The sequence below is a fragment of the Leuresthes tenuis genome, unplaced genomic scaffold, assembly GCF_036924035.1.
Source record: "Leuresthes tenuis unplaced genomic scaffold, fLeuTen1.0.hap1 SCAF_16, whole genome shotgun sequence".
In the NCBI taxonomy this organism is placed as follows: domain Eukaryota; kingdom Metazoa; phylum Chordata; class Actinopteri; order Atheriniformes; family Atherinopsidae; genus Leuresthes; species Leuresthes tenuis.
The window spans coordinates 8,381,754-8,400,516 of record NW_027325370.1 but is presented as its reverse complement, the minus strand read 5'-3'; the positions used below and the strand labels follow the sequence as shown (position 1 = coordinate 8,400,516).

At 41.3% G+C, this 18,763-nt stretch overlaps 1 protein-coding gene across 2 annotated transcripts in view; it reads left to right on the top strand.

The window, feature by feature from the left end:
• The first annotated feature begins 3,570 nt into the window (after positions 1 to 3,570).
• dip2ba (disco-interacting protein 2 homolog Ba) overlaps positions 3,571 to 18,763 on the top strand; it is a 41,112-nt gene continuing 25,919 nt past the window's right edge. For both annotated transcript variants that reach the window (XM_072366781.1, XM_072366780.1), the window contains exon 1: positions 3,571 to 3,856. In XM_072366781.1, the coding sequence (XP_072222882.1) occupies positions 3,772 to 3,856 (85 nt within the window). In that variant the 5' untranslated portion in view covers positions 3,571 to 3,771. The remainder of the gene's footprint in view (positions 3,857 to 18,763) is intronic.

Sequence of the window (18,763 nt, the reverse complement as noted above, 5' to 3'; positions counted from 1 at the left end):
TATATGTATATGTATATGTGTGTATGTATATGTATATATATATTTTTTTAACTAATTGGCACATCTTCCCAGATTGACACAACTAAAATATGTTTGACTGTGGCTTCAAATCTGTTTGCAAACTTATCATTTAACTTGAAGGGAATTAAGTCTCCCCCATCCTTCACATTTTTACTAAATAGAAATAAAAAACAAAATGAACATAGGCGGGATGCTCAGCTGGTTTGTAAGTGTGTTGCCTTTTCTATGACTGTGTTTCCGTGTGTGGGTCCTGGACTTGGTGTAACTGTTATTTTCACACTTCTCAGGATGGTTGCATGTCATTGCTGCTCGTTGGAAGTGCGATGAGCCCTTTTAGTCTTTCTGGTCTTTACCAAACCTAAACAAGCCATATATGACAATAAAACTGATCTCTGGATCTCCAAAGACCACTTTGTACTTGTTCTGAAGCAGGAATCAAATAGCCTGACTGTTATTTTGTGATGCAGAGGTCACAGAGACACAATCTGCAGTATGTCACTGCTTGTTGAATGCACTTAGACACAGTCTCAAACACATGTATCTGATGATTCTCGCCTTAAGATCACATCGGTGCCTCCAATATCCCCATGTTGATATATAGAGATCTGCTGATTTGAAAAACAACAGAGCCTTGGAGAAATGTACTTGTCTTAATTCAGTTCATCAAATGAAAAACAGCCAATGAGGAACAAAAGGTCCAATAATTTGCTGCAGATTCCTCAAAGCCTTTAAATATAGTGCTTATTTAACTCACGACTCGTAAAAAAATCTTACAGTTCTTCTCTGTCATCTGGTGGAGGAGCACAACAAAGACATTTTTAGTGGTCAAAGCTTTAAGGGCAGAGAGACATCTTGTGACTGTTTCTGAAAGGCTCCGGTTCTTCAGAAATCTCACCAAGATATTTTATCCAGATGTCATTATACTTTTTTTTTGCATCAACTCTGAAGCAAGTTTTCTGGTTTCCTTGCTTCTCTTGTACATGTCTGTCCTTTTTTTTTTTTTTTTTTTTTTGTCCGCTATGATCATATATTTACAAGATGCGATATTTCACAAGCAGGATGTCTGTCCAGTATCATAAGAACATGTCTGTATGCACTAATGTAATGAGAGTTAATTGTTGCTTTGTATTCCTGCTCGTCTTGTTCAGGTTTTGCAGCTCTCTTGTCCTCGTGGTCCCTTTTTTTTGTTTTGTTCCAAGAGTCAGAACTTTTTTCAGTATGTGTTTTTTTTTTTATATGTACTGTATACATGAATGGGAATTTGCTCAGCAACTTTTAAATCTTACCATTGACTGATCCTCTCATCCTACAGTCCCAATGGCGACCCTGGCATTTTGTTGTACTCGCTGGCACTATATATTTAGCCGGCAGTCCCGTATAGACGATTATTCTTATGAAATGACAATTCAAACTATATTTAGTGTTCATGTTGTTGTGTCATTTGTGTCTCGGGCACCCCCCCCCCCCCCCCCCCCTTCTTTTTTTGTGTGCTGTTTTCAGCACTATTCAACCTCTCGTAAAGCTTTTGGTTATACTGATGAATATAGAGACTAATTTCTTTAACACAGAGTTGTTTTGTTGGTTTGTTGTTTTTTTTTTGTTTGTTTTTTCAAAAAAGGACTGTTGCCACCCCTGTTTTAAACCCTTTAAGGTGAAATTCGGTCATATCCTCGTCTAACTTATTTTTTCATTTTTTTAATTGATCAATTTACAATATTCTTTTCAGGTTTTGGCCTTTCCGTGATAGAACTGCTATCAGAGGAGGAGTTAATCAGAAAAAAATGCAGCAGTGCGAAAGTTTCACTTCGAATATTAACGGTTTTTCACACTCCCATTGTTGGACGGATGATTGCAGAAAAAAAAAAATCTTGTACTGTACATATCTGTGCTATATGAATATATTTACTTTTCCATGCATGTCCAAGTGGAATACAACAAACACTTACAGTGCTGCAGTTTTAATTAAAGAAACTACATCTTAATGAACGTCGCATTGTTTTGTCTGTTCAACTTCGCTCCGTTTGCTTTGCTTTCATGTAAATTTGCTGCAGTTTTACATGAATTAAAGAGATCACCCTTCAGATTTAAGACGGGCGCTCGGCCTGATGTAGTACATACATGACACCGTTGTATGTGTACTTTGTTAAAGTCGCCTGTATGCTGTTCGCTCCCCTTTCAGCTGCAAATGACTGCAGATTACAACAACAAAAATATACTATTAAGTACTCTCATTAATGTAATTGGTTTTAAATAGTTGTTTCATATGGATTATAGGCCTGTTCAGCGTTAGATAAATCTGCTGTGACACAGGTCATGTCTTCTGTATTTTCATTGGACCTTTGGGCAGGCGTAGGGGTCAAAGGAGGATGTTTATTCTACTTTATGACATATTATTACTGAGTTATTCCAGGATCAAATTTAGAGCATAATGTTGTTTATCTTATATTTGAGTGCAAGAAGCTGACACAGCATTTTCATCAACACTTCAAAGTCTGACATTATTTAAATAAGTTAAGAATGATTTCATACCATTGTGATCTGCTCAGGACATTTGGGAAGTATCAGAAGGCTTGAACTCAGCATGTCAGTGTTCAGGAACTCCTTGAGCTGGCTCTATTTTAATTTAATGCTCTTGTTCTGAACTCCAGTGTGTCTGAAAATGCAGGGAGGACAACAGCCCTAAAATATGTTGTTCTGTTCAGTTTGCTTTGAAGATGATTTTCCTCAGAGAACAATGTGGATGTTTCTCATGAGGAAAACAAGATCATAACTTTTGGTAAGTGGGCTCCAGTTGCTGAGGGAGTGTCTCGAGGAGTGTAGTCGAGCATCTGTTCGTGCTTATACAAGAGTAGCACATTAATTTATATGTAACATTTGAGACAATAAAATATGAAGCCACTTTATCCAGAGTAATATCCAGAAGACCTCCACAGGGCCCTGTGTAGAAGAGGCCCTCACAGACTCTTTTTCTTGTGACTCTGTCCATCATACATGTGCCATTTGTGCGCTGTTTATTAACAGATGATATATCATAATTGAGCATTTTGTATGATCAATAGAAATCTAGATTGGTTCGAAAAGTGCAAAACACAACTGCATCCGATAAAACCAACGAACCTAAGAGACAAAAACAAAAAGTATAACACATCTACATTTAAAGACAAAAATGAAAGTCATTGTTTTTTTTCTGTTTTCATGTTGCATGTTTTCAAATGATGTTGCATCCTTCTTCTTGTTGTATTTTTATTTTTTTTGCTTTTGTCGATGCATTTTGTCTGAAAGTCAAACAGAACATTAAGGGACATTCATTAATTTTTCATTTTTAGAATTGCTTTGGTCATTTTAGAGTGTTAATTTGGACTTGTCGGGAGCATATTTAAAACAACTTTCTGACCTTTTATTTTTCCACAAGCTCCGGCATATGCTGTTCTGTATTTTGAATGTGTGTGTTCGTGCCGGTGCAACGCCAGGGGGAGCAGCAGCTTCGGTGGGATTTTTCGGCTCGGATGCGGTGAGGCTTCGCGGAGGCGAGGCGAGGCGAGGTAAGGGCGGTCACGTGATCGCGCGCTGCCGCTGATGAGTTTTCCCCCCATTATGGCGGAAGGACCAGCCGTGCGGATGGACAGTCTCTCCCACTCTGATGCTTGTTTCGCGTCTTGAGGGAGGGGTTTTATTTTTGTTTTTGAACAATTACCCACAACAGCCTGGTCCCATTTCAACTAGTCTGCACTCGTGTTTCTCAGCGAAATCATGGCGGACCGCGGCGTGGATTTGTCCGCCCTGCCAAAGGAGGTTAGAGACCAGTTGGCGGAGTTGGATCTGGAGCTGTCTGAAGGTAAACCAGGGGAGGGGGCTGATGGGGCAGATGGGGGTGCTATAGCAGATTTTCTAGCTAGCTATGTGTGTTTCTCAGCTGTCTGTGTTTACCGGCTTCGTTGAACCAATACTTTAAATGAAATCAGTGGTATACTGTATTGATTGAGGGCACGCGCCAGCCAACCAGACGGTGGCACCTAGCTTATTTGGTGCTAACGGAGAGGATGTGGGTTTACGAGCTAGCAGTGCATGACAAGCAGCATTGTACAGGAGGAAGGGTAAGCCTTTCATCCATTTCACAGTGTTTCTTTATCTTCTACACCGAAACGCCGTGTTCCAGCCGTGCTGTGTACCATATCTCCTCTTCGGCTTTGTGACTACATTTTTTAAAGCCACAGCTCATTGTGTGGGATCTGTCTGACATACTGGGATGGCCACAGGCAAGGTCTGGTTTTCAAGGCTCGACCCTGCTCTTGTCATCTTGGTCCCTCGTTTTTAATTTCGTCTGTGACCTCATATTCGTCCCGGCTGAGCAACACTCAAAGCCTCTGACAGGGTGTGTGTATGTTTAAGTTTCCGTTTAAGAGACGTTCATGGCCGTAAACCTGTGAGTCACTGTGATTAGTGTTGACATGTAATGCCTACAGGCCCACAGTCATCGTCTTCTGTGGTGTGACGTGAGAATACGGTCTGTGGAGATCGTTGACCCAGTAGTTTAGCCAGATTCACTGATAACATAAACAACACTTGATACTCCTGTGCAAACCTTTCATTTTCACAATTATAGGCTTATGTACCTGTGCTACTCACACACCCTCAATTTAGCGGTCAACAAAGGTATATATGTATATTTTTCACTTGTAAGGTGTGAGTGTCCTCCTGATGGAGGAGATTAATGGATATGTTTGTGTATTTTAGTTTACAATCCATCCATCCAAGGGATAGTTGAAGTCAGCCCCTCCCCCAGAGCAGCTGTTTAGCCCCTCTACACCACTAATGACACACTGTCACACATCTCCGCTCTGCTTCGTGGCAGCCAGGCTTACATCCAGCTTAGTCCAATTATCCTGTACGATGACCACTCAAAGTCTTCTTATCCATGATGTGAGCAATATAGGGATAAGATAATTATTTCTGACGGCGAACATTTGATACCCCCATCCCATGTCAACTCTTAATACAAACGCTTAATGACTTGCTTGAAATAAAAGCCCTTTAGACGAAGAGACCATAGCACTGTAAAAGATGCTGACAACAATAATATTATATGACAGGCGCACGTAGCATCTGGCTTCTAGATCCCAACTTCCAATTTGAAATTTAGCTTGCTGCTTCAAGCGACTGTCTCTTGCAGTTTTCCTGGCATATGAAACATTTTAGGTAAAGCCTTAATGCCCTTTAAATCGGAGATTTTTTTCCCTTCAAGTTAATACTGTTTTTTTGTTTATAACCCTAATATAATGCTTTGGTCACAGTACCACAGCGCCTTTTACTGAAATGTGTTTATACCTCTGTTCATTGCACACCGGTTTAGGGTTGGAGGGAGCCGTTAACGCTCCAGCTTTGAGGTATGTGTTCGTTGAGATCTATGTCCATCTGTGAGTGACCACGTTCACAACCCTCGGAGTACGTTGTCAGCCTATGAGAGAGCACACGGTACCTAGACTGCAGTCAGTCTACCAACCGGTTCGAACTGATCCCTCTCTTATACACAATCTTGTTGGGAGTCATGCATTGAGTTGGCCCAGGTTGGTGAAACGCGACACTGATAAGAATACTGAAGTTGAGCTAACATTCAGTCGGCCACTTTGACATTCCACTGTCTTATATAGGCTCCATAAACTCGTGGCATCACTTTCGCTTATATCCTCTTGTAATTTATAAAGGCAAACAAAAAAAGAGCTATTGTTTATATGGGCAGCATTTTATAGAATATCGAGGATTCTGGTACAGTGGTAACCTGGAATTTCCACTTTCTTTATGTGGGTAATTTCTGGGGATATTCTCAAACACTGGGGACGTAAAACATTGGACATTATAAGTACATAAGTACATTATAGAGCATCGTGAACCATGTAATTACTGATGGAAATTAGCCTATTAAAGCAAAACTAAAGCAAGCGCAAAATAGCTTAGATTTCCCAATTCTGAGCTAAATTGAACTCAGCTTCGAGTTGTGGTTAGATATAATAGATTGAGGAAAAGCTGCGGACTTCTGGTCTAAATAGGTATTTCCCATTACTTTGCTTCCTCTGGCGTTTGATATTGCTGTCTCTATGTTACCCTATTATCTTTGCAAAGACTCACAATCTGTGTTTTCTGTAGCCTAAAAGAGTCTCTTTAAGCAGTAGCTCCACCTCGTCATCAGTCCAGGCAAAAAAAAAAAACACACTCGGTGGTATCAGTTTCCTACCTCTTTGTTTTCCCCCGCATTCATTTTGACAAGCAATTTTTGGGCTTGTTACTATAGACAGAGATTATTTCAAAGGCTGTCCTCATCCATTTGCCTGGAAGGAGATTGGTTTTGATTAAAACTGTAGCCTAGGACGGATCAGATTTGAGCTAGATTATTCCAGAGTGACTCAAGACTCTTAAAAGCACAGTTTCTCACTTCCATTTGTGTGCTAGATAGGGAAACTATAGTTAAACTGATCAAATGTGGTGGCCATTCATAGTGCCCACAAGTTCTCAGTCGCCACTCGCTTGTAACGTCCGTTTTTTGGAGGTTAAGGTCATGGCCAAAATGCTGAACTCAGCGATTTAAGATGGTTGTCAACAAACCCGTGATTGACATCATCGTATTTGGTTTTTGCTGCTGTGTGTGTGTGGTTATGGTGGTGGGGGCTAATCTTCAAAGGGGTGATTAATTTGTTTTATTTGTTATCTTTTTTTCTAAGGCATATCAGCCTATAATATTCCTGATATGAGTGCGTGTGCAGGAGCTGACTGACTATGACTCTGTTTTCTGTTTATGTCAGCTGACCTGCCAAAAAAAACCTGCTGCTACTTGACCATATTATACAGATTTGCAACTAATCATGGGTATTATGAGTGAGATTAATGTGACCATATCTGTCTTAAAAAGACAAACAATTTGACAGTGATGTTTACACAGTTGTAACCAGTCATGCGTGTCCTTTTAGCTTACCAGGGTGTATTGTTAAGGGCGGTGTTTTGCAAATTAGTCATGACTTTTTTTGTAGCAGCAGTTCATTTTCATATGTTTGCATCCCTGTGATTTTAAGTCATTGTCATTTGCTGGATTGCTTTATGCATAAAATGTTCAGACATGTACCAAGAAGTGCATTACATTGCAGTCTGCGTCTGCTATGGTTTGAAATGACAAATATCACCAGATGTTTTGCTTTGTCCATATGGGCCACTGCTGTTTTCTCATTATTAAGTAGCCTTTCTTCATTTAAATGGTTTGCTGATTGTCACTTTGTGTCAAACTTAATTTGAAATTATCTTTAAACTGGCTTAATGGTGAGCTTTTCCACTTTTTGTCACAGTAATGTGGTCCCAAGCGTGAGCTCTTTTGAAGACTCTTCCTGGTTGTCATGTTGCAGTGCTCATGAGATGTATGAGATTTGAGAGTCTGTTGCCAAACAGGAGCATTTTTTCCTCGAGAAGCCCCTTGAATCACATTATTCTGGTTCAGCTTTATACGTTCAGTGTTCGTCTGGCCACCTAGCTTGTGAGTGCGATGTCTTTTAGATTGCTGCTCTGAAGCCGTGTTAACTTAATATTTCTGTGTTTGCTCGTGGATGTATACGCCTTACTGTTCCCTTGTGACTGAATGCGTGCCTCATGTCACCGCCTTATTGGTCATTTTTCATCGACTCCATTACAAGCTTACATCTGAACCAAGTGGAAATGCCTGTTCCCGCGTTGCTCGGATAAGAACACAGGCTTGCCAAATGGTCTCTTTAAAAACAACTCGACCACAGGGGCACAATGAGGACCATTGAGCTGGTCCCAGCCACAGTGGCCAGGAGCTCTGCGACCATTTAGGCCATTTAGCTGAACCCAGTCTTTGTGTTCATGTTGGAATGAGCTGCCTCCATATGAAGGGAAGGGAGGGGCTGGTGAATGGTCATACTTGAGAGGATGACGTCTAGTCATGTACTTCTGCAAGGAGTGGTTTCCCCTGCCGTTTATAGTGGTTAGGGGTAAAAGGTTGCCTGACTCCACCTGGTTTATATCCCACATCGTCGGGGAAGTTTGTTGTGAGAAATTCAACATGCTGACTCAAGAAAAATGATACCCGTTTGAATTAGGAGGTGGTGATGAAGGCAAAAGTGGTGTCTTTGACATTATAATACTTTAAATGATTGTGACTGTCTGCCAGTGTGCATCAGTTGTTTTTATTTATTTTTAATCATTTAATTTTTAGCTCAATAGCATTACTCTTATGTGTAGAGTTCTTATGCTTGGCCATTTGTATGTGGTGTTACTGACAGTCCTCATGACTTCAGGTTGCTTCTTTTCTAGGACACAGATGCCGCAGAAGTAGGCTTTGTGCATATGCATATTAAGAGTAAGGGTCCTCAGCACAGCGCGATGGTGCTAATGTGGACCCAAACGAATCCTGATGGATCCTGGAGGATGAAAGGGAACAGGAATTTATGCTATGCGTGACATCAGTTTGTCATCATCCTCACCAGTCCACAAGGGTCCACCTGGTCCTTCTGCAGCCAACATTGTGCAGCACAGAGATTTGTGAGTCTGCTGCCTGAGCTCGCCCACTGCGCACGTGCCTGGATCAATTTCTGTTTAGAAAAACAACAGACAAAAAAAAGACAAGCAGTGGAGGAGCATCGTGGATGCTTGTGTTAAGGAGATGCAGTGCAGAAGAACTGGAACTATGCATACCTCGGCAGCTTACTGTAGACTGGTCATGTAGCCGTGCCAGCTGAGTCCCAACTGATTACCAGTAGTTCCTCATGAGCCATCCCATCAGGAAGGAGTGCTGTGAAAACATATCTTGTCTGTATTATTTATGGGTTGGCTATACAGAAAACATCTTTGTTTGACTAAGTGCTTATTTTGAGACATGTGATGGACACTTCCTCTAACTGCATGGCAAACTTGTTTTTTTTGTCTGGTACAAAAAGAAGAATAGGGGCCTCTGATTGTGAAATGATTGAGATACTTCCTCAACTTTTGACTCTTGGAGGTACATCACTGCCCGATTCTCCTGCAAATCGTAGTGAGAGCTGAATTAAAATGGATGTTATTACAACAATTACAACAGTGTTGTTGTCTTTTTGACATAGTAAAATATCTTGTAAATGTTTGCGTTTTGCCTCAAGAATATGCAATGAATATGTTTTTGCTGTTCTTGTATAATTTAATGTGTAAAGCGTCAAAGTGGGAAGGAAGAGACGGAGACAGCTAAGTAAGCATATGATAATAAATACGAAGTTTGCAGACTACTGGACGACATCCTCTTGACTGTTTATAAAGGTGCATGAGGCTGTTAAACCCCATTGAGTTATTCTGCTGTTCTTATAGAACACAGTACCTGTATATGAAAAAAATGCATGTTTTCAGGCGTCACCGATCGTCTCGGGGCAGATTATGGTCCAACTGAACTTGTTTTTTGTTTATACTTGGCACATATGAACCATGGTGATGGCGGTTCTGTAGCTGTGATTATTAACAGAAATGGTTTGAAAAAGCATCTTTTGTCCTGCTTGCAAAAAGTCAACAGAAACAGATCAATTTATTTCTCAGCACATTAGAAAGAGATTTTAATGCTTTTAATTATTTTCGTCTCCATAGATTTTGGTGGGCATCGAAGAAGTTTGTTTCTGCTGGGTTTTGTATTTTTTCATACGTTTCCTGTAGGTCAGAATCCAAAAAGCGGAAACTGGCTTCCTTTAAGCCTCAGAGCCAGGGCCTTAGGGCTGGCAGATGGCTGGATATTCTTGGTAAAGGTCCTTTGTTTTGTGTATTTGTCTGTACACAGTATATTTGCGCATGCGAGTGTGTGTATATCTGACATGATACTGTTTCTGTGAATAGTTAATGATGGCTGCAGTCCCTCCTCCTCTTCCAGCCTCATAGTTGGCTGAATTATTCACATGCTCTCATTAAATACCAGAACACCCTCACAGTGGTGTGGGTGGGCTTGTTGGTTGTGTGGCTGGTGAACGTGACTTCTTTATGTTCCCCAGGTACAAGTTGAGGCATGTGAAAACCCCCAACCATACATCTTTGAACATTTGCCAGCAGCTATGTTGAGGTCCCACTCAATATAGCACCCAACGTTTCACATGCACAGTTTTTGATGAGTGAAAGCTCATCGTTATAGTTGAAGATGCTGAAGTTGTAGACGGTGCTCACATCTCAGGTCGGGTAAAGGTGGCCAATGCGGCTGAAATCAACAAATAAGGAGAAAGTGGAATGTTGCTCAAGTTGAATAAACTAAACTCAAATGTAGCACATCAGAAATGGTCCTTTTGAGACTTTTGATGCACTAAACTGAATATTACTAAGCTGTTGCATTTAATAATTAAACTGTGGCAAAAAAAAGTCCACTAGCAGCTCAAACTTCTACCATGCCCCAGCTTCAGGCCTCAGCTGTTACTTGGCAGTGAGAATCTAAGAGGACACATGGAAGCCATGAAAAAGCAGGACAGTGTGTGCAGAATGCCATTAAAAACGTGAGTTTAAGTATTTGTGTGTGAAAGAATTCACGTGTCCTTGAGCAGACCTGGCTGTTGTCTATATGAATAAAGTTTCACCTTGATGTCACATCTTACCAACACGTGTCTCAAGTCAGTGTTTATAAAAAAAACTGTGCATGCTGTGCCCTGTGCTGTTGTAGATCTGTGAGTCACTGAATTTAGGTGTGTCCTCTTCTTCCGGGCACATCCATCCACCACAAAGTGAGAGAACCTGTTTTTGCCTCTGTTTTGAAGGCAGATGCACACTGTGACTCATCGTAGGGCAAGAATGAATGAGGATTTTATGATATCAGACCCTCTCTTGTAGTCAGCACCCACGTTCATTCATCATTTAACCAACATGTTATCTCAGCATGAGCTGCAGGTGAGGGTGCGACACCTCCCGGACATTGCACCGACTTTTGATAACAGACTAATAAATTGTTGGGTAAATTAGAAGCTGAGTATTTCAGTGCTTTTTGATTGAATTGTTTTTCCTGGAGTTTTTTCCTGAAGTTTTCCAGGGCCCCTCTGGTCTATCGCTACTTTATATCAGCTATCCAGGGGGCCACGTGACTATGCTAATACTCAAGAATGCTCTTGTGAACATAAATAGACCTAGCTGGCAAGACCAATTTGGTTTCATGCCTGAGGAAGAGAAAACAAGCATCTCTTTGACACAAAAGCTCCAGCGTTACTGCAGTGGAGGCCTCTCAAAGTTTTAAGGAGCCAGTCTAAGGTGTGCGTGTTCTCATTTAAGCTAATTCCTGGCTACGATACATTGGTTTGTAGCAAACACATTTTCAACCCACCAATTGGCTTCAACTGACTAACTGGCTGGTTGGCTGCTACATGTGGGTCACTGGCTGGAACACCCCAGCCTGTTTGGAGGTACCCCTCTTAAACCAATCAACCCGCTGTCAGACCCCCTGAGTTTCTTTTTCGAGGTGTGCTAATGGTAAAAGCATCAGACCAGTGAGTATTTTGACTGGTTTTCTGCTTGACAAGCAGCTTTTGACATTTCTTCCAGTCAGTATACTACAGCAGTCGGTTCTTTTGTAGCCTGTCAGTGCAGCGTTTTGGTCACCTGACCTGACGATAACGCTTCCTCAGACACTATTTAAAGTCACATTTTACTCTTGGTTAAATGAAATCGCCTGACTGCATGCATGCAAAACACTGCAGATAACGTTTCATGTTTTAGTGTTTTGCAACATTTGCACTGTAACCTGTTGCCAGTAAATTATGCAGACTGATGCCAGCAGCAAAGTATCTTGGCTGGGTTAGTTAGCTTGTTAGCGTCCCAGAGATGGCAGGTTTAGAGGTTAATTAACTTGTCTGGGTTACCCCTGCTGTCCGTTTTCAGTGAGCAGATCCGAGGGGAAAATTGTGATTCATCTATGAAGATGAGCAAGAATTGCCATTAACTGGAGACAGATGTTTGAGCAGAGCTCTGGTCACACACCTTCTTGTTTGTTGTAGAGGCTGTCCTGCACGGTCTCCACCACATTGACTCCGTCTCCCCCCTGGCCTCTTCAGCTGGTCCTCCACAGCTGATCGCTGAAACCTTTTAAGTGGGTGTGAGGAACATGAGGTATTTTCTCAGCAGCCAGAAAGTTTCTATATATGAAAACTGAGGCCTGCGTCACAGGAAGGGCTGATGGGAAAGCAGAGATCAGGGGTAAAACAGTCCTGCTGTAAATGTACAATGAAAGTTTCCAAAAGGTCAGCCGCTTTCTCTGTGTCCTGCTCATCGGGCCATTTCTTTTTCAGAAGCTCTTTTATGTTGGACATGTGCTGTGTTTGAATAGTTACCTTCCTAATTCTTGTGCAGAGCCAAAGGGTTATCAAACTTTCCCAGCGAGTAGAGTAGAAGTCCTCAGGAAACCCCTTCAACGATCCGATGTGTATCTCCCCTCCCGGCCTCCCAGAACACATTGTACTTGAGCTTGGCTTGTAGTCATGGACCCCTTTAATTCAACTCCCCAGAGAAGGAGGCTAAACAAAGGCCTTGAGAACACATTGAATGGGAGTGGCTTCACAACTGTCTATAGTGTCAGTCTTTTACAAGTCAATGTATTATGTGTTCATTGCATTGAGTGGGTTCATATTTGGAGTTAATATGGGTTGATATTTTGATTCCCTTGGTAGAGTTACTTGCAGATCTGGCCTTAGTCATTTCCTGGAGACGGGCTAAAATTGGTTGTGTGCCTGTAAACATTATGCTTGTTGTTATGAACATACCATGCAGGTTTTTTTAACTGCATTCTGTGACGTTAGTGCTGAGTGTTTCTGGAAATGTATCCAACATATCACAGCGAGTAGTTTCGCCATATTAACACAACAGTATTTTTTTACACTCTTGACATCAGTTGGAAGGCTAAACTCTGGGGGAGGTTTGTGCCGTGTCTGAAATACTCCCACAGGCAATGACGGCACACTGACAGTTGTCTGGTTATTATTAAAATCACTTGGCTGGGATTGGGGCGGAACAGTCACCGGAGTTATGATGACAAGAATATCTAATAAAACTTATCCTTTAGACTTTGCTTGGGAAAAATACAAATTCGAGAGCTCACGTTTCCTTCTCTATGGCAGAATGTGCCTTTCCCCCTCCCTTCTCGTTTATTCGTACAGCTGCGTCTGGGCTGGCCAACAACAAGCACTGATGCAACAGGTTGAGATGATTTGATGTACAGCCGTGAAGGCATGTCTGCCTGTTGTTTCTGTGCAAAACTTTGATAGAACTTGGCAGCCCATATTATAGCGTAATTTCTCAGGGGACAGCTCCACCATAACTTAACACCACAAACCGAAACGAAGGAAGAAAGGGCTGCTGAAAAGCCAAAGAAGAATAGCTGAATAACCCAGATGCCTTACTCCGACTCACATTTCCACACATATCGACCCATCTGATGCACTCTATATGTCTGTACTTCTGCACAGCTTCATAACAAACTCCATAAACACTAACACAGTGCAAAGATTATTCATACTTTTATAATGCTGACTTAATTCACAAATGTCAGAAGTCGGCCAGACTCCAAATAAAGTGTATCTTTTAAACTACATTCTCACAAATATTGTGACAGACGTTTTCTAACAAGGTAAACTGCTGTTTAGACGTGTTTGTCACCACTTTGCGTTCCTCCTTTACACATTTCCCTGCTGTTGCATCCTTTTGAACGACTCGCAGAGTGAAAGTCATCATTTACAGTTGCAGTGAAAGGTTCCCATCCTGATGACAGGCTGTTTAATGATTGTGAGTGGTGGGTGGCGTGAGGTCAGGACCATGAGCTGTCTATGAGTGGAATGTAGGCAGTGAGATCTGCAGTGTCAGCTTTAGACCCCAGGAGGTGTTTTTCAAAGGCTGCTGCTAGTCTATTATGAGTGTCCCATATTAATTTGGTCAACTGCCAGGCTATCCTTAATCTTTCTACATTAATGTCCCCTTTTTACTCGTGAGCAATGAAGCACTATCAGGGAGCATCATTTGTTCATATGTCCCCCACAGAGAGATGTAACAATCAGAATATATTGCTAAACTTGCACTAAATTTTCTTGGATACTCACTGACCACCCAAGTGTTTCTGGAAAGCAGAACACACTCATGACCCTTCAGTTGATGTATGGGGCTGAGGGAACCTTAGGTCAGGTCCGCCCCACACTTCTGGCCGCTGTATCTCTGTCACAACACTGCTGCACGGAAACCCGAGACCCCAAACTCACTTCCACCAGTCGATACAATCTGGTTACCCAGCAAAGCTAAAATACTACTCTGTCATACAGGAGCCTTAAAGGAGCACCTTCTCTTTTTGTTCTCTTTTCTGCGTGCTGAAATGAGTCAAACTGCTGACCTGATCACTCTATCCTCAAGGTTAGCCTCATTGAAACAGTAGAGGAAGTGACAAAACTTCTCACATTGCTTGTTTTGTACCGCAGGACAGATGTTTTGACTTGTTGACGTTTCCTGGTTTGATTCAAGTGCAACGGAGAGTCAGTCTGAAGGTGGCGTTCAGGCAGCGTTAATTTGACTGTTTAAAAATGTGTTTTTGTACCTCTGACATGTGAACAATCTCTGCTGTGAAAAAAGCTGATTTAGACACAGAATGAAAGACAATTAAAGACAATTTTGTTCGGATCCAGTTTGCCTTTCGTCACATGGTTTCAGCTCAAAGTTCCCCTTAAAATCACCACAGTTTGAACCGACTTAACTCATGAGCTGCAACATGTTAATAAAGGAGCTTTTTCTTTTTTAAAGAATGATATTTTACTTCGTTTTCACAGTGCAGGAAAGATAAACGGAAAAAGAAAGAGGACGGGCAAATGGCATTCAGCAGAGTCTCAGCTGCCTGGGAGTCAAACCACTGACCTTACTGCTGAGGGCATTTTAGCTCGTGGTTTGTCTCGCTTGCAAAGACAGATCCATCTTCACAGGGATGTGTCTGTGATAAAGAGTGGCCTGGCCGATATGCTGTAGCATTCTTGTAAGGGGGTTGGGCAGGAAAAACCTTCTTTAATGTCCCCTTTATAAAGTTGTGAATATTATATACATATGCACTTATATGACTTATATATTGACTTTTCTTTTTTTTTAATACATTGTAAAACGCAGGAAGTGGAAAAGGAGAGGAGAATCCAGCAGTCAGCAGGTTTAGACCAGTAGATGACATCCAGTGAATCAGACGTGTGAGCCGTAACCACCTGGTCATCAGTTTACACAAGAATTTTCTACTTTCAGGAATCATTATAGCTGTTAGTCACTGCTATCAGTCTGTGAGGAAAGCCAGGAGCACATCAAAAGCAGCAAGATCCCATATTCCCCAGTTCATTATTCTGCTGATGTACTTTACACCTCCTTTTGTGTCTGGGCCAGTTGAGTTGTATACATCTGGGGAACTAGGATCCTGTGAAAATGGCAATAAATCAGCAAAACTGAGGAAAGCAACTCGTGGCTCCAGCTTCATTCTTCATGTACAGGCGTGATTGTGGTTGCCCTCATGTAGCTCTTGTCATGAAAGAAAATGTGCATGAAAATATCAGACTATCCCTTTATGGTTATTCGCTGAAACATTTTATCACAGAAACATGTATTCGTGTAGGAATTGTGATAAATGTAGTCTCTGAACTCATGAAAGGCTCTGGTTTAACTCTGGTTTAACAAGTAACATCAGTGATGTTATTGTCCCATTGTTTCAGTGCCACGTCATTGAGTCTCTGTCACTAAGGAAGTCGCTGGCAAGAATTTTTTAATAAATGCCAAAATTGGACTGATAGGACAGATTAGATTTTTTTTTAGGTAATCCAACCAGAAATCATTGTCTCAAGTGGTCTCGCTTATCCATCCAACTAAGAGCCGAAACTTACAGCTCACCACTTACTTACAGTAGACCTGTCGTTACTTCCCTGACATCAAATATCAGATTCTGCAGTCAAATCTCTCTTTTTTTCTCTCACTTTTAATGAAGCGATGCCTTTTGAATTTATCTAGAAAATAGCCTGTGACACGGAAACTTGAATGACTTGAGAACAGAGTGACCCAGAGAAGCGTGTGGATGTAGCAAAATACGTGAGTCCAGAGTGCCACATTCAAGTGAGTTATAAAGTGAGTTTGGAATCAGTGATGCGGAGTAAAGAAGTGTACAGAAAGTGTGCTTTTTCCTCAATCTCTCTCACAGAGACCAAGCCAAAGTGAGCTTTCAGTGATGTGTAAGTCCCCCCCCCGCTCAAAAAACATCACCGTTTTCACACAGTGAGCTCAAAATGTCGCGCATGATGGAAGTGATGGAGGAATGCTGCAAAAGTCCCTCTGCTCTCAAACAGAGTGAAAATGCTTTCAAGGCTTGGAAGGAACATTATTTTATTACTTTGGCAAGACTTTCAGGATGCTGTCAGTCCAGTTTTATCTTACCTCAGCAACGCAGAAAGAGTGTTATTCATACTTCTTAGTGGACTTAATTATAATTTAAGGGGGCCAATACAATTGTGCTTAAGAATTCGTGTCCCATACCGGAAGGTCTGATTTCACGGAGTGATTAGGTGCTTGACTCAGGCAGCATGTTGATGTGTGTATGGGTGTGTTTCCTCATAGATTTCATGGGCATTTTATTTGAAAGGCTTTTTGGTTGTGATTGCCTCACATTTGTGCTACTATCTCATTGGTGTTGACGTGCACGCATATTTCCATTTCTGGAGCTTAGCCATCTGAAGTTTCCTACCTCAGTTGTGTGCCAGCAGAGCCCTTTAAGGTGGTTTCACCTCTAATTTGAACACTACTGACATCCCTTGTTATATTCTTCGTGCTGGGTTATTCAAGATTATCGTCTTTGATTATCTAGTTTTTTCAAACCTTATACGGGCAAACGAAGGTCGTAAAAAGTCAAATTTCTCTTTGAAATTTGGGGATATTTTCTTTTTTTTCCAATTGAAAGGGGACTAGTAATAAACTCCTGAATACATAATTTTGCTGTACAACAACAAAAAGACAGATTAGGAGACGATTAACTAAGTGAACGGTGGTGATATCCATCACTTTCTCCATAGAGCCCATCATTATATGACAACAACACATTTTTTATGTTAATTTATCTTACATTATCTACATATGTAAGCGTGTCTTGTTGAATTTCATGACCTGCATTATCAGCTGTATAAGTACTTCTGTGGAATATTTGGGCTTTCGCTGTTTTGAGAGGGGTTGATTCCGCTCAGAGAGCATTTCAGAGCATGTCTGTTTATGGTGCTCTTTAATATTGTGTATTTTGTCCACCCGCTTCACATAACAGATATCCTTCATTTGTAATGCACATTGTTTAACTTTTACCTCGTAAACTGGCCAATGGATGCATAATATCTGTGTATCACTGTAAATATGTTCATCTTACGGAAGATCACTGTGATGCACGCCAGTTAATTCTGTTTTTGCCCACCGCGCTCAGTCATCATTAGACGAGGCCGTATGCTGTCACGACCCGCTCGTTCCGCCCTTCAAGAGACCAAATACAAACCAAGTCCAGCCTCAGATGGAGAGCCTGCCATGAGAAATTACACTCCCCCAGCTTTTTTCTCAGCTGGCCGGCAGATTTCTTCAGCCATCCAGAGATCACTTCATCTTCTCTGTTTGACTGATCTCTCTCTCCCCCCCCCCCACATGGATTTGTTGGCTTTGGAATGGAAAACATCGGTTCTAGTGGTGGGAGGTCTTAACAAATTTGTTTTAATCACCACCAAGATATGGACAAAATGCGCCGTGAGTGAGAAATGATGGGCGCAGTCAGTGAGAGACCGAGAAAGGGCTTTAAAAAAAGATTCTTATCTTCTAAAGTCTACTTAAAACATTGTAAGACAGCAAACCTTCTGTTTATAAATTGGAATTATTGGCATTGTCAAAAATAATTTGCCAGTTATGAACAGAAACCCAAAGCCACAAGGCTCCAAACGTTTTTTTAGTATCTCAAGACCACAAGTTAATTATTTCTTCATCTCAAGATAACGACGCACACTTAGTAGCGATATTGGGTTTTTCTCTCATTGTTTCTTGAGGACAAGGATGGTTTTGTTGTGAAAATGGATAAATGTGTGTTATTATATCGAGATAACTGGCCTTGTGTTGTCGGGGTTAATGTGATTAAGTTTGTCTTCTGTTTGTGATCATCACTTTTGTAACATCGAAGAACCAAAGCTCGTTTTCTCATTATAACAGGTTAGTAGATGTTGTGAAACAAGATGGAAATAACATGCAAAAACAAGCTTTACCTAAAGATAAAAGATTAAACCACTCTTGGCATCTAAATGAATATTTGCAGACGAGGCTGCTTTCGCCTTTTCTTGTCATCGAAGTAGTTTTCACAAACTTTTCTCCGGTTTGACTGATTAAGACGGTTGTTCCACTTGTAGTTTACTGTACTGAAATGAGCTGTGAATCTTCTGCTGTGCAAAATCAGAGTTGTGCTTCCCTCTTTCTGCAAGCATGGTTCAAATAAGCTGCCAGCATCTTCTTTAACTAAGAACTAAGAGACCAGGTGCCATTAAATGGCCTTGGTGTCAGACTCATTCATTTGCATTTCCTGCTAAGTGCTATTTACCCATGTTCTCGGCACAGTCTGCCCATTGTTTCTGTGTTTCTGCTCAGAGTCTCTATAAATAAGATCTTGTGGGTGACGTTAGTTCCTCTCTTAACCCCAGTGTTGGTCTGTATTTACATGTGAATGTGCATACTGTAGCTGTGTGTTGGGCTTGTTCAGGGCATCTTC